Consider the following 16,967-nt stretch of genomic DNA (forward strand, 5'->3'; position numbering starts at 1 on the left):
TCCTGGAAAATATGATTTCGATTGTGATTTCTCATGTAAGCGTAAAAATTATGCAGAGAAATTGTTTTGGTAATTATCGAGAAATTGTAAATCGAATTTTTCATAATTTTTACTCTGCTCCGATAGGAAAGACGGAATATCATTCCTGCGATCGATGAAAGTTTTATCTTTGTTCAGGTGTTGTTTGATTTCTAATCATCGCTAAAATAATAGCTTTAGTCTACCTATACTTGTGATACAATTGGATGATCGATTACTCCTTGGTGGTTCTATCAATATTGGCTGAGAACCTCGAGAGACTGTTTGGTCTATCATCGTCTTGATGGATGGTACATGTGATGGCCAATCGATTTGCTTTATTGCATTTATCTTCTAAATTGTACAACACAATTTGCAGTAAGTAGCGACATTTGTGCCATCGCCCCTTAATAAATACAATTAGTTTTTGAACAAGATATATTATTATCGATCAGACGTATAAGTTCAGCTAAATTATTTGTAACCACCATTTGAAGGTCACAGGTGAATTTATTGCCTATTTTCAGGGGACTTGTATCGTAGAATTAATCAGTTTTAGAAGTTATTCAGAAGTTATTTAAAAGTTAGTTATATATTAAAGAGCAGAAGATCGACAAAAATGAACTTATCGTATTTTTCTAGTATGATCTTTATTTTAGTTTTTATTTTGTATCTATATTTCTGCAAATAAATGGAAAGAGTTTAATAAACAAACAAGTCATTTGCCGGAGAAATAATACGTGTTAATTATTTTGAGAGAGGATTCGTGGATAAATATTCACAGTGAAGAAATCGAAGATACGTGGCTGACACGTGGCTGACTTATTCTACTTCCAGTCTGTCCCTCCTCCAGATGACTATAGCAGTATAGCTATAGTAAGGAGAAGACAAAGGGCGAGGCATGATCGCAAACATCCCCATAGCCATGTAATCCACGAGCTGGTCACTTCAATACCAGATTTCAAAAGGTTCACATCAGTGTTTCTGTGCTACTCATTTATTCTTGCCATTCAATACTTCAAAGATATATTTGATATCACAAAATTTTCCTAACGTTTCACCAAACTTACTCTGGACCGTCAACGTTTTAATCAATTTTGTCATCTCGAATGACATTAAGTGTACGAAATGACATCGACTGAAATGGAACCAGTAGTGAAGGTCAACGCAACGTCGAACATCGAACGTTTCTTCATCGAACAAAAACAGAAATGCGATGGATTGATGACAGAATGTAAGTCTATTAACGTGACTAATGTTTTTTATATTCATTTTCTTTTTTTTTTTTCCTATTCCAAGAATAAAAAGGAAACAATGAAAGTTCGATGAGAAAGACGAAAGTCGTGGGTATAAAAAATAATCTTTTAATCGTATACGTATCTTTAACAAATAGATCAGAACATAACGTCACAAAACTCAACGTTACAATTTCGCCATTGCCCGCCACATTTTGATGGGCTACTTTGCTGGTCGTATACCGAAGCCTCAACCATCGCCATTCTACCTTGTCCTCCTGAAACTGGCCTGATATACCAGTTAAATTCCGCAGCGAATAATCTGGAGTCGAATGTTCGCGTTATAGCGATGGCTACGAAAGCTTGTCTTCCAAATGGTCAATGGTACACAAATTACGACAATATTCCCGGGAGTAATTACAGTTTATGCGAGTTGTCCGATGAATTCACTACTCGTTACCTCATGGAGACCATCCTGGAAATAGATGAGATGACCGATCCTCGAGACTACAGGAACTTTGAATCTTTTCTCTTGGCTGTAAGAATTTTCAGCTTACACGTGTCTATTTAAAATTAACTTATTTCAGATTTTCTTGTCTATATTTTTATCGCGTAAAAGAAATTTTTGCCAACTTCCTCGCAAAAGAAGATCACATCGCTAAAATTTACAAGAAAGTGAAGTCATTCCTTTTCATAACTTTCGGAATTATTTCTGCCATTTATACCGTGCACTATAACTTTTTAAAACATCTATTCTATATTTAATATATTTTATAGTTATATTTGACCGACGAATTTTATATTTAATAAAATTATAAGTTTTTCAAAATGTAATTCTATAGATTTAATTTCTGCTTTTGTCGTAGAAATGGCTGCCTATCGTCAGGCTTGTCTCTCAAATCGGCTATACCACATCTTTCACTATGCTGGTTATCGCGATGATTATTTTCTCTCTACTCAGGTACTCGACTAATTGTGTTTCTTTCCTTGTCCCGGTTCTTGTTGTAACAATCGACTGCCTCGCTTAGAAAACTCAGAAATCCCAGGAACAGGCTTCACATGCATCTGTTCGCCTCTTTCATAATGAGGGCGTTCATGGCACTGATCAGAGACTGGATCTTCGTCGATGGCATTAGACGGACGGTGGACGTTGTTTATCTCGACGAGAAAAACGCTTTTATCAAGCAACGAAACGTAGGCATGTCAAATACTCGATTAAAAGAGATAGTTAAACTGGAAGAGAAAATCGATGGAAATCGATGTACAATTAAGATAATCAGTTTCAGACGATGATTTGTAAAGGCATCACGAGTGTGTGGCAGTATTTCATCGTTGCTAATTATTCTTGGATCCTGATGGAGGGTTTATACCTGCATAATCTGGTCGTCTGGGCATTTTTTGCGGATAGTTCAGCCATTAATTTGTATATTTTACTGGGCTGGGGTAAGATTATACAAACGTAATTTATTATACGATTAATTAAGTACATAATTATTTGACGATGTTGCAAGACCATTCGAGTACATTTCAAAATTAAGATAAACTGATTCGATGTCGTTGTAAAATTAATTCAAAGTCTTTGAAGGTGGTTTCGAAAAATTTACATCAAATTTACATCAAAGTAATTTAGAAAGTCATTTTAAAATTGCATATTTAAAAATCCTTCGAATTATTAAAAAAAAAAAAAAAACATTCAAGGTCGTTTAAAGAACCCTGACATGCACACAGTGACATAACACGTGTTCGATAAAGATCGCGTAATACACGTTAGAAATACGAAGGACAGGAATAGGACGTGATTTTTATTTGTACAATTAAGGATTGCCCGTTTTCGTGGTTGTTCCTTGGGTAATAATACGAGCCACGATCGAGGACACATTTTGCTGGACCACTCACCAAAATCCTTCTTTATTTCTTCTTATAAGGATCCCCATCGTAATATCGATTTTGGTAAGTGACGTACCTTTCAACGAGGGATTAGGCTCGTTGATTTAAAAAAAAGATTCCTACAGAAGATGCTATAGGAAAATATCAGCGAATAAGAACTATGAATTAATAACGCGATGAACTATATGTTATTAGTTCAACTTTCTGCTGTTCCTCAACATTGTACGTGTCCTGTTCATCAAATTCAAGACGTCCGTACATTTGCAACGGAAAAAAATGCAGTACAGGTAAATTCATAACTCGTACTCTTTCCTTCGTACTGATTTATCGCCGCTCGATGCGCAACTTTTTGTATTGAAGATGAAAGAACGTACTTTTATTGCGATATAAAAGAATGAATGGATCATTACAGTGAAGAATATATAAATTTGTTTCTCTTACACAGTAGGTGGGCCAAATCTACTTTGGTATTGGTGCCCCTGTTTGGTGCTCATTATACTCTATTTCTTGGGCTCTCCTATCACAAAGATAACCGCGTGGAACTGGTCTGGCTCTTCTTCGATCAATTCTTCGCCTCGTTCCAAGTACTTCTATTGGCCTTAAAAGAAAAAAAGAAATAAAAATTTGTAAAGTAAAAGTACGTAAACTTAGAAAATAAGAAAATGCACCATTTCTTCAGGGTTCTTTCGTGGCGCTGCTTTACTGTCTGCTGAACATCGAAGTTAGAACGGAAATAAAACGAGCCTGGACGATAAGATGGTCGAAAAAGGCGAACCTCTGCTTGTCAACGTCTCGAGAATCGAGAAGAAGAAAATCTACTCGTCAATGCAGACAATCGAACGATTATGAACATCCAACAGTCACTGGTGCCACTGCGAGGAATGCATTACGATCGAATGATTATTGGCCAAATATGCTAGAAATGGAGACAAGATAGAAACAGCTTTAAAAAGAAACACTTTTATATCTGCGAATTTTATATCTTTATATCCAGCTTTTCGTGTATTTTATTCATTTTTAAATCTTCGGTAGATCGAGGTTCTTCTATGTATAATAATTAATTTCGTATTATAGTATAATTCTAAATTTTACAGTTGGGCGTATTTCGATTCTTTTCTATTTTTGTAATTAATAATTCGTAGCCTTTAACTTTATATCACTTCATTACAACCAGAAAATTTGATCGTTTAAAGAAAATTCCAATGTAATATTTTTAACGTTAAGGAATATGTATCGTAGAACTATGATATATTTTATGCAATTGGTAATACAATGAAAATAATTATTCCTATCATTGGTACAGTGCATATATCTTTATTAAAGCACATCTGTCCAACAAAATACGTGACTTTTTCAACCGATAACGACGACTGTACGTTCCTATGTACCAACAGGCACTGAAATATCGATCATACTGTTCCTGATGCCACCCTGTTCGTGCTGCACCCTTGCGTTTATCGCTCGCTTCGCGATATTTGTTCTTTCAAGAAACAGCTTTTTTAATTCAAAGATCTCACCAGATTTTGCCAATTAATTTCTTTTCTCTTCCATATTCGACTCCTTCGATATTTCTCAACCCATTGTCGTGTAACATCGCGTACACGAAATATCGTGTCACACGCGTGAGAACGAATTTTGACTACAGTCCAAAAAGGATACATTCAATTTGTTTATTTCTATGAAAAAGTGTGTTCACTGACGCTTCGAAAATTTAATCCTTGTCTTTTATTCACCTTCTCCTTAATTGCTATGTTCGCCTTTCAAGTCGTCCGTCTCTTCGTTCAATTCTCTACACAGTTATACAATTACTCAGTTACAATCTATCCAGCACGCAAGAAATACCAAACGAGCGTATAATAGATAGATAGAGAGGAAAACCATAACAACCCCTTCTTTGAAATTCGTTGCTTTGAAAAGTCGCGTGGCAAAAGTCACGTGCCAGGAAGGGGTGAGGAAAGGCGTCGAAAAGACAGGGGTTGAGTAACGAAGCGTGAACTATGTCATGACATGCGCGACCAGAGGAAACATTAATCGAAAGCCGAACAATTCAAGTGCGGTTCGCCTCATCTCGTCTCTCGTTACGACGATGTAATCTGCAACACGTGTTGCATGGCATAATGTATATTATATCGTCGTGTGAATGTGATTACTCGGAGCACTGTTGAATCCTTTATCGTCGAGCCCTAGTAATTTGTCAGAAGAATTTGTGTAATTTCTACATTTGTATCTCGTAGTTGAATAAACCCTTTTACGTTAAAAACTTTTTATCGTATTGTATAATATCTTCTTTGTCGATAAAAAGGAGTTTCCGATTTTCACCTGTTTCAATCTTGCTCTTACGTAAACGAGCGAAGAAATTTTTAATGATTCCAGGAAACTTTTAACATAGAATTGAGACGAGAAATAGCGGGTATCGATAATAATTTGATTATATTTCGCTCAGACTTGACATGTTTTCTTACGTTAAAGAGATACGGATGCATCGAAAGTGACGCAAAGGACGGAGAGTCAATGACGAAGATTGAGACTTTAAAGCGAACTTAATTAATAAAACATCGTAAGAGGAAAGAGAACGAATGCGGATTTTTGTAGAGTAACTGTCAAACGAAACACAAAGTGTCGCCAATTCTTTCATCGTGTACCTAAAAGAGATCGAAGCAAGTAGCGAAAGGAAAGGAAGAAACATACACTTTGCTGAAATCAATTTCTCTTGCCCCAGAAGATATCAATACAAAAATAGAACGGAAAAACAAAACCAAAGCATACAAACTGCTGTCAAATAATTCAACGTTGTGTGACGATCACTGTGCCTCGCGTAAAATCCTCCGATCAGAAACGCAAAAATTGAACGATTCTGAAGAGAAGGGAGAAAAATGCACCTAGTTAAAATCAATTTCTCTTTCTCTAAAAAATACCAGATGAGAAGACGAGGAAACAAAACCAAAGCATACAAACTGCTGTCAAATAATTCAACGTTGTGTGACGATCACTGTGCCTCGCGTAAAATTCTCCGATCAGAAACGCAAAAATTGGACGATTCTGAAGAGAAAGAAGAAGAATGCACCTAGTTAAAATCAATTTCTCTTTCTCCAAAAAATACCAGATGAGAAGACGAGGAAACAAAACCAAAGCATACAAACTACTGTCAAATAATTCAACGTTGTGTAACGATCACTGTGCCTCGCGTAAAATTCTCCGATCAGAAACGCAAAAATTGGACGATTCTGAAGAGAAGGGAGAAGAATGCACCTTGTTAAAATCAATTTCTCTTTCTCCAGAAAATACCAGTATGAAAAGACGAGAAAACAAAACAAAAGCGTAGAAACTGGCATGAAATAATCGAATTCTTGCCCGACAATCACTATTCCAAATTTCTCACCTATAGTCCTCCGATCGTGCACGCAGAAGCTGTACAATTCGCATGATCGATAAAATGGTCCATCCATTCCCGTACTCGCATCCACGAGGAGCAGAAGCGTCCCATGGCCCGTGACAGCGACGCGATGGCGACCGGTTTGGGGCGGTCTCACCCCCTGTTTCTCGCGATACCATTGGAGAACCAAGGGGATGCTGCACGAGAGAGACGAATGAACAGAGACCGAACGATGAACAACGAAGGGATGTTTTCAGGGGCGTGGTTTCAGCAACATCGAGATGATCCTTGAAATTGTTCCTCGGGGTGCATCCTGTCCACGCGACAGCCAGAAATCTTATCAGAGACATCGTCTATCTCGTCGAGTAATCGTGTTTGACTGATTCACAGGGTGAAAGGTATTTTTGTGCTTGGATGCTTTTATGAGAAAAAAAGTTTGGAAGATATAAAGCATTGAATACAGTGGCGTGATATGTTTTTGAAGTATGTAAAGAAATTGATAATCTGTGAGTGACGGTGGTCAGTTGAAGTCTCAAGTAATACAGGTGTAAGTTTCTAAATTAGTTTAAAAGTTTGATTAATAGGAATTGATATGTTATATCAATAGGAAGAGAGAGAGGGAAAGAGAGAGAAGTAAACATATCGAGAAAACTTTGCTTTAGATTCATAAAGATTTTTGATGTGTCATCGAAGTGCTTTTTCAGTGAATTACTATGTTTACTGTAACATGGATGCGTTTAAAGATAATTTAAATAATCGTTCAATTATTAAATTTGTTAAATATTCGTTGAAAAATACATAGTGTGAGCGGAAAGGATAGTGTCGAGGTGTAAAAAGTGTGTTACAATATTCCTTTTGGCAGATACATTTACTCGATACGAGGTATAATACAATTATAAAGAACGAAATACTTTTACAGAGGGAAGACAGTAATTTTTCGACGTTAATTATCGACGAAGGAAAAATGAATTATTTAAAAAAATTGGAAGACTTATCGAAGACGGGAATAGAAACTGTGCAGTGATCGTTTGGTGAGTTTCTAAACTTTACTTTGCTTTCGCTTGCTTTTTAATCGAATGTCTAAAATTTAAAATCGATTTTAATTATAAAAAATGAAATAGAGCGAAGAGCCCGCAACTCGAGTTCCGATACATTCGTCGAATAATAAAATTTGCATGGAAAAGGTGAGAATCGAGGCGGGGAAAAGTTGGCAATAAAAGTGAAACGGCATCGAAATCTGGCAAATTTCATGAAATATTGAAGCAACCGCGAGAAAATGTCCATACGAATTGCCGGTTTACCATAAGAATCAGATTGAACGAGATCGGGGGTTGTTCTGTGTAAATAATTAAAAAGGGATGGGTTACGTGTCACGCGAACCAGCCAAGTTTTCCTGAATAATACAATGACACTTTTCGTCGGTTTCCATCGAATTTCTCGGAATTTAAGAGCCCCCTGAGCATCGAAACTATTCTTTCTTTCATAGCATCCTGTTTACCTTTGGTTTTCCTCGTTTATTCATCCGTACTACGTCTTTTTCTTCGACCGATTTCCTTCGATTCTATACGCTTTGCATCTACGAGAATTTTAAAGTACTATTCAGATATTATTTTTTTATTTGATATTTCACGATAAAGAAAATTTATACGAATGGGCGTGTGCGTTAGAGAAACGATTAACCCTTTCTATTGTCCGTTGCACTTGTTTTCACGCTTGTGTCGAATACGTATGGCAAATATTTGACCAACTTATTACGTTTCCCCTTTATTCCGAATTTTTCCACAACGCTTATTCCCTTGAGATTCGATTACACGTCAACGGGTAACTCTGAACATCGTCGAAACGACGACAGAAACTGACAGATTATTTATTAATCTACGTTGAATCTACACGATCGAACGATATATTACGTTTCAGGTTTAAAGCATGAAAATGGATGCTTCACTGGCAATATCCGTTCTCAATAATTCGAGCCTTTATCCGCGAAGAAATTGAATGTTAATTTATTAAGGAGAAGGAAGAGGAAAGGAAAATTATCTTTCTTCTGGCAAATTCCTATTGATCGAAGGCAAAATGGCGAATGGCGGTCACGGTGTGGTTGTAAACGGGGTTGGTGCACCTGGTGCTGGCACCCTTTCGAGGGAAGAAAGACGTCGACGCAGAAGAGCGACGCAAAAATATCGAACTGCACACGCCACGAGGTAAAAGTTGCGTAAACGTACGCGTAAATTATCAAAATTCCTTTAATTATCGTTAATTGTCGTCATCTCCTATTAATCTCCTATATTTAATATATTTAAACTTTCATTTTTACACCTGCTGCGTCTCTCTGCATCGTCTAGATCGCTTAAAGCTTCCAATTTTGATCGAAAGATTGGTATCTTATTAATTTTGACTAACAAATATTTTGTAATCTCGGAGAATGCTGCTTTGTTATATCATTTGAAGTTTTTGTTGCATAAATGTACTGCATTGATCTTGCGAAATTACCGAAACTGCTTTAACCATTTAATTCCAACCGCTTCCTCGATTTTTCCTTCTTGAACAATCAAGATCTCAAGTATCAAATATAAATCTTCAATTGTTAAAATTAAAATAACGACAAATTTTCGACGAATATTTTGATATCTTCGTTGCAGAGTTGGAACTTCGCATGTTAATTATTTATTCGTCACAGGGAAAGGGTTCGAGTAGAAGCTTTCAATTTAGCCTTCGCAGAGCTTCGGAAGCTTCTGCCAACTTTGCCACCGGACAAGAAACTCTCGAAGATCGAGATCCTACGACTGGCCATCTGCTATATCGCCTACTTGAATCACGTCCTCGAGGCTTGAACCGACCAGGAGTCACTCTATTTTTGCAAAAACCTAATCCTGTGTCATCCGGCATGACACTTCGATCACGGCAGAAGAAAGTATAAACCTTGCCAGTTTTAATATTTTATTAATATACATATACGTAACTCGATCTTTTGTAGATAATCGAATTGATAGGAACTTGTAATAATTAATCTTATTAATGCGATATTTATGCTGCAAATGTATATTAAATTAATACGAATCGCTTTATCGCTCTTCTTAAATACCACGAAAAGATTGCGATTAAGGAATGCTCTCATAGAAACTGTGTTTATCCTAAAATATTTTATACGTTTCGAATATTCCAATCTCATTTCTTAATTTCCCAGGTAAAATAAAAATAACCAGGCATTTCTGTTAAATCGTTAATAAGACTTTGTTAAATGATATTAATATTTTGTTGACTGGCTGTTTTATAGAAAATCTAACAACTTAATTTTATGCATGAAAACACGACGAGTTTACTCGTGACTGATCAACAATGCGTTGAAAGGCGATCATCTCGTTTATAGAACTAATTTCTTGTAAAGAAGAACCTGTTCCATGATAATTCCTATCATTGTCATTGTACTTCAATCGTTTCAAGTGTCGCATACTCGAAGGATATTCAAGTGCAACTATTCGAAATTGCCCGGAAGAATGCCCGAAACTCTTAAATCAATCTCGTTTCGTGAATTAACCCGATTCCCGAGGGATCTTCACGCCCCACGAGTCCACGTATCCTAAATTCTCCGTTCTGTTCGTATAGTCGTACAATCGAACTCACCGAACCTCCCTATTTACCGACCATCATCGAACGAAACAGACTTTTCCACTGTAACGCAACGAGACGAGCTGTAACTTCACGGCTCGTCGATTTCACTTCTCGTTTCTATTTTTTTTTTTTTTTTTCTGCAATCTATTTCCACGAGATTCGACGTGAGAATAATAGAAGTGGAATTTTTATGGAGTTTAGCTTGGTCAAAGTGCATTATGATAATGAATTGCACTCGATTTTTTTTGCAAGGGAAGGACCTCTCACAAGGTACAATGTTAACTTTCTGTTTTCGTATATTAGTATATTATTATATTAGTATATCCTTGGTTACTGTGTTGATCGTTAAGAGAATTATTAAATAAGAATAATAAATAATCAGATGAGGGAACGAAGATGATAAAATAAAACGACCGTAAAAAGACGTTGAACCTCAGAGTTTGATACGAACACGTATCGATTGTCTCGTGAGAAATGAGATAAAAATAAGAAATATCCCATTATCCATTGTGGTTGTCTTTTACTTGTGTTAGTCTTAAACAAAGCTCTATAAATTTCATTTTTACTTTCTTACGAGTCTCATGTGAAAAAGTTTCTTTAACTCGGCGCTTTCTCCACGGCATCCTCGGAACTGAGAACGTTTTCGATACACAAGTTGAAACAATTTCTGTTAGTAAGAAAAAAATATACGCGTAAGTATTCCAGTACTTCATACAGATAATATACAGGGTGGTTGGTAACTGGTGGTACAAGCGGAAAGGGGTGATTCTACGCGAAAAAAGAAGTCAAAAGTATAGAATAAAAATTTTTTTTTTAATTTTTCCATCGAGACAACGATCTACAGTGAGATCCGTTATAACAAGACGCGATAAAGTGCACGCGTGCCGAGCGAAAATTCAAAGTCGATTTTCTCGAAAACAAAGCCTCGAACGAAAAATCTTTATTCTATATTTTCGACTTCTTTTTTCGCGTAGAATCACCCCCTTTCCGCTTGTACCACCAGTTACCAACCACCCTGTATAATACGGTGTGGAACGTATGAATGAAAATAATGATTTTGTGTCATGCTATATTAGAGATAATTGAGGACATATACATATTTATGTACGTTATAAATAAATTAAATTAACTAAAATATAATATTCTGTATTCGATTCAATAGCAAAATCAAAAACATTTAGGACGTTGATAATTTTTCACGTATACCGGATACTATTATTTGATTACATATTAGTGCAATCTCTTGAAATGATCGTAAGCACTCGAAACTATATTAATCGATCATCACTCGCGTCTCATGCATAACGCATAAGGTCAAGGCAAGTTAATACAATTTCTTCGTTATAATTCTCTATTCATGAAGCTAGTTCTCACTTTTAATAATTACATATCGAGAAATGAGTCACGTTAACGTCGCGCGTATATATCGATCGAAAAATTGAATAATTTTTAACATTTTCTATGTTAATTTCTACAAATAGATTAAAATAAGAACGAAGAATTACGTGGCAACAACAGAGAAAATAACCATATTGAATCACACGATTGCACTTCCGAACTTCATAGATCCAACTGAGCATCGATTCAGACTTATATGCAGCTGACTTTGAAACACGTTGCTGATTGTTGTGCTTTCTGTCATTGCAATTTGTCGACAAATATACGATACAACACATAGCATGGAGTATAACATAGAAAGTGCCATAATCATTGTATGCATAATCATAGCGAGCGTTGGTCTGTACCGATCTAAGGTGAATACGTAATGGATCTTTCTTTAATTATATAGTATAAAGCATCACACTGTTTCTTTTGAAAAATAAAAAAGTATATTTGCTGGTGTGTTTATTATTTTATATTTTAAGAAGTAAATAAATAATATAAATCAGCGAAGTATTGATTTTTAAAACAATTGAATATTTAAAAAATTATCTTTAAGAGAATTTAATCTATTTACTAAAAGAAAAAGATGTTTATTTATTTGACATATCTGAAACAATGAAAATCTATTCATCAAATATTACTGGCTAAAGCAAGTATAAAAATATAGAAATGCAAAATGAAATTTTCACTCAAATTGTACACTGTAATTACTTTCGTTCTTTTCGTTTATCATTCAGAATGCATCGTCTTATCGTATAAGACATATCCGATCTCCATATGTCCAATACGTGTCCATCTGCAAAAGAACTGATAACAAACATCAAGACGTGCCCTTTTCGACGCCATTCAACTCTTGCTTCAAACGTTTTTCTCGTGCAGTAAATAATTTTATTATAACGTGAAGTAATAAAGTAAAATGCTTCATGCTACTTAAAATGGGCTATATCTATGGCTTTCCTCCATAATATCACGATAATTACTTCCTATCTGATCACGAAATTTAAACATATCGTAAATAATGCAATTGGAAGTGTTAGTGGAAATTAACATCATTTTTCGAGAGAAAGGTTTAACACGACCTATGGTTCTGTAGTACAGAATACGACGCAAGCAGAAAAGATGTTAACCTTTGGTCCTTCAACTTCAAGATCAGGTCGAATTTTGTGGCAACCTTTCACGTCAGGCTCCACTATACTGAGAATGTACAATCACTGTACTGTGGAGATTTTGACTCCAATTTTATTTCATACCATACGCCATACCTAAAGGATAAATTAAATTAATTAGAAAATATTCTAATATTCCATGTACGACGCAATATCAATTGAAACACACCTAGTACATCACCGATTTTTCACATATGTTTAATAAAACAATTAGTGCAATCTTCTGAAATGATCGTAATCGTTGGAAAGGATATTATTCGATCATCACTTACGTTCCGACGATATCTCATAAGGTCACGTCAAGGTAAATTATCCACTTTTCCTCCATCATAATTTCATAGATTACATTATATCGAAAACATGAAAACTTTTCTTATATCTAATAATTGAATATCCGATATTCAATATATCCGGGAATCGCTAGCACCTTCAGTTGCATAGAGGAATGAGTCACGTTAATATCGCGTGTAGATATCGCGCAGTAGAACGTTGAACAATTTTTAACATTTTCCACGTTAATTTCTAAAAATAAATTGAAACAAGTATGAACAATTACAAGGCAACAACCAAGATAATAACCATATTAAATACCATTGCGATACTTCGAAACTTCATAGATCCAGTTAAACATAAATTCAAATTTATATGCAGCTGGATTTTGACTACGTTTCTGGTTGTCGTTTTTCCTCCCATCATAATTTACATACAAATGAACGATATAAAACAACACATGGCGTATAACATAGAAAGTGTTACATATATGTTTCAATATATCATCCATGATCTTGGATACATAAGCATAGTGATCATTGGCCAGTACCAGTCTAAGGTAAATTTTTTCAATTACTTAGTATAATTTGTTTCCTACGAAAAATGAAAAAGTATATTACTAAGTATATTTATTTCTTATTCTGTATTTGTTAGCAAATAAATAATATAAGTAAACGAAGTATTAAGTTCTCAAATAAGATGAACGTGATTTATTTGCTAAGAGAATGTTTATTTACTTGACACATCTGAAATAATCAAAATCTATTCACCGACTATTACTGTGCAAAAACTCGAAAAGGGAAAATTACATTTTTACGTACATTAAACGATTCAATCGCTTCTAAATTTGTCGTTTATTATTCAGAATGCAATGACGTTGATAGAGCGCATTGACAAAGTGGACAAAATTTTCAAGGAACTAGGAATTGAAATCGAGTATCGCAGTTTGTTTCGTCACATGATGATCGTCGGATCCTTCTGGTTATTAAATGCGGTCATAGTATTTGCACTTTTCATAAAGATGTTAATACAACGCTCCGCACTGTATACCACAGCATTTCTTATATTCATTTACTGCTACATTACGAACGCCCAATCAATCATTTTATACGACTACAACACTGCCGTATAGTACGTAAACAATCTTCTTTAATAAAATCATTTTTCGTGCACCTGGAAGTTTAAACGTTGCTACTTCTCGAAATTCTTTTGCTATTACAGTTGGCTAGGATCGCGATTTAAAAATATAAATCAGCTCATGGAAACGTTTATCTTGAAGAATTCTCAAGTAGAAACAGAGGATTCCGATACGGAAATCATCTTCGAACCGAGTCATAATTTTCGAAACAGATTCGAATTGGACGATTGGTTGTCCGAACGAACTGTAAAAGTTTTACAAGTAAATTCCACTAACAACACTCGGAAGTTAAAACAAAGGTCACTGTCCGACGATAAAATTCGTTTACTTCAACGAATCAGGTAAATAAACGTCGAATCAATAACAATTACAGCCACGGATAATGGCAAGTATAAAAACACGGAAAGAAAATGATAAAACAATATTTCTAGACGAAATTGTCTTTGGCGATTAAACCTATTGCACCATTTGAGCTTTTCTTTTAAAATTCTGAATCGAGAGTTCGAGAATTCTTTTGTAAAATGTATCTGTAATTTACACTTCCTCTTGTCTTTTGTCACTACATATTGTTATGAACTTTTGGACAAATAAAAAGATTTGAATATTTGCCAACTTGAAGATTCGCGCATCTGCAAGTGTGCAACATATCGAAGATGGTGAACCAAATATTCAACGCCCAAATATTAATATACACGACAGTGATACTACTAAATTGTAGTATATCTGTCTACTTCTTGTACATGCAATTCTCCAGACCATCTAATAGCATAATTTCGATAGAATTAATAATGATGTACGTGCTGAACAACGTCCTTGCTGCACTGAAAATCCCTCTAATGAGCTACGATTGCGAAAATACAATGAGACAGGTGAAAACTTTGTTCTTCACTTCTTTTAATCCCACTGCGTGGGCCAATCTTCAACAAAACGTATTTTCTTATTATACTGCAAAATGTCATTAATTATAAATAACAGCGTATTGCAATTGGTATATTATCGTTAGAAAGAATGCTACTAATTTATTTCCTTCGAATACTGTCGATAATATACACTATTATTCGTGCGTTAATTCAAAAAATTTTCCACTATTTATTTTCCCAATAAAAGCAGGTTTCTGCAATAGAAACAATTTTCATATTCTTGTAGCGTACGTACCAGACGGTGAAGTCATACTTTTGTGAAATCTTTGCTTAATTAACCCTTTGCTTGAGCTCATCAAGTTGGATTATTTTTTGTGAAAGGAAGTAACAAGTTTCACTCGATCGATTTTCAGGCTAACAAAACGATAGGACTCCTCCACGCATGTCCTGTGGACGGGAGAAACGCAGAATTAACAGATGAGGTAAAAAAAGTGGAAATTTTATTCATTTACAGATTAAAATGAAATTATCGTAAGTAACGTAGAATTAATCTATTGGTAGATCCTCCAATTTTCTTGGCAAATATCTTACACGCAACTTGAAAGAACAAAATCGGTTCATTATATATTAAACTATGGGTCCGTTCGATACGTTAGTATACTTCTTTACATGGATATATTTCTCCTTGAATTTATTACAAATTTATTCGTATAATTTTTACAGTGTCTCAACTTCGTAATATCTTATTTGGTGATTATGATACAATGGAGCCAGCACTTGATAAAGAAGGATTCAATAATAATCACAAACAAAACCACCACCTTTCAAACGTTACAAGATAATACGAGCATAGTGGTATAATAGTATAACGTTGGACACTTTTCGATAGCGTCATGTTATGGAATTATAAAAGTCGCACATGAGAACTGTAATTAATCCTTAATAAACTGCACCTCATAAAAATGACTTCCTTCACACAATCACCTTAGGATTTTAAATCGTTAAAGGTATGTTGAGGTACGAGGTACAAGATATAACGTGATACAATTTAATGAAAAGAATCTTTGTTCTTCGACCCTTCAACATTTCACGATATAATGGTACATAAAAATTGAACATTTCTGGATGCTTTTATTTCGCTATGTCGTTGCGAAAGCATAATTTATTAAAATATGCCCGAAGCAAATTATTTCTTGGCACGAGCGTGTTAATATTTTCCTATATGAAATAACGAGATGCATCGAGAGAAGTGTTTGTATATCAAAAAGCATATATGTTTGCCAACAAAATTAATAACATCACATTATTCCCACTTCAACGTCATTTCACTATTGCTTGATAGCTTTTTGTCAGGTAGTAAATGATTTTAAAGTAATATAATATGAAAACATGAAGTAAAAAGCCTCATTATATTTTGGGGTGTTTAGGAATAATTTCCTGTTTCCTCATTAATATTATGTTATTTACTTCCTATCTGACTGCGATATGCAAACTTATATAATGCATCAATGCAAACATATTCATGCCACGCAATACCAATTGAAACACCTCAAGAACATCAACAATTTTTCAAGTACATCGAGTGCAGCAATAAAAACAATTTCCTAAAGTGATCGCGATCATTCGGGATTATTATCATTATTCTTCCAAGAAGTACCATTTGTCGATAAGGAATGAAATCAAATTAATTGCTATTTCTACTTTATAACTTTCTACGTTCCTATGACATTCTATTAATGAAACTCTGCCTTATTTCTAATAGTTGCATATGCAATATCTGAGTCCCTATCAACTTTAGTTGCACAGAGAAGCGAGTCACGTTAATGCCGCGGGTTAATATCGTTGAAGGAAAGTTAAAAAATTATTCACGTTTTCTACTTGAAATTTAAAAAATAGATAAAAGCAAGAATGAAAAATTACGAGACAACAACGAGGATAATAACCATATTGAATTACATGGTGGCACTTCGAAACTTCATAGACCCAAGAAAACACCGATTCAAATTTATATGTAGCTGGATTTGGAAC

The 16,967-nt window shown here is 34.9% G+C and overlaps 3 protein-coding genes and 1 long non-coding RNA gene across 4 annotated transcripts; all 4 read left to right on the top strand.

Moving 5' to 3' along the window:
* The first annotated feature begins 88 nt into the window (after positions 1-88).
* LOC126865428 (secretin receptor-like) lies at positions 89-5,008 on the top strand. The gene is made up of 9 exons (XM_050617907.1): positions 89-1,252; positions 1,412-1,791; positions 2,120-2,214; positions 2,282-2,447; positions 2,534-2,696; positions 3,073-3,203; positions 3,336-3,427; positions 3,586-3,724; positions 3,820-5,008. The coding sequence occupies exons 1-9, from the start codon at positions 1,147-1,149 to the stop codon at positions 4,075-4,077; spliced, it is 1,530 nt and encodes a 509-aa protein (XP_050473864.1). The 5' UTR covers positions 89-1,146; the 3' UTR covers positions 4,078-5,008.
* Positions 5,009-6,823: 1,815 nt separating this feature from the next.
* LOC126865448 (uncharacterized) lies at positions 6,824-8,578 on the top strand. The gene is made up of 3 exons (XR_007689530.1): positions 6,824-7,060; positions 7,433-7,544; positions 8,431-8,578. It is a non-coding gene; the product is annotated as an uncharacterized LOC126865448 (long non-coding RNA).
* Positions 8,579-8,586: 8 nt separating this feature from the next.
* On the top strand, positions 8,587-9,344 carry LOC126865858 (helix-loop-helix protein 1-like). The gene is made up of 2 exons (XM_050618750.1): positions 8,587-8,714; positions 9,191-9,344. Exons 1-2 carry the CDS (start codon positions 8,587-8,589, stop codon positions 9,342-9,344), a joined length of 282 nt encoding a protein of 93 aa, XP_050474707.1.
* Positions 9,345-12,824: 3,480 nt separating this feature from the next.
* On the top strand, positions 12,825-15,800 carry LOC126865859 (uncharacterized). Its single transcript, XM_050618751.1, has 7 exons — positions 12,825-13,500; positions 13,807-14,072; positions 14,163-14,420; positions 14,699-14,948; positions 15,353-15,421; positions 15,501-15,590; positions 15,663-15,800. The coding sequence occupies exons 1-7, from the start codon at positions 13,216-13,218 to the stop codon at positions 15,798-15,800; spliced, it is 1,356 nt and encodes a 451-aa protein (XP_050474708.1). The 5' UTR covers positions 12,825-13,215.
* Positions 15,801-16,967: the final 1,167 nt, after the last annotated feature.

This window comes from Bombus huntii, chromosome 5 (genome assembly GCF_024542735.1).
Source record: "Bombus huntii isolate Logan2020A chromosome 5, iyBomHunt1.1, whole genome shotgun sequence".
Lineage (NCBI taxonomy): Eukaryota > Metazoa > Arthropoda > Insecta > Hymenoptera > Apidae > Bombus > Bombus huntii.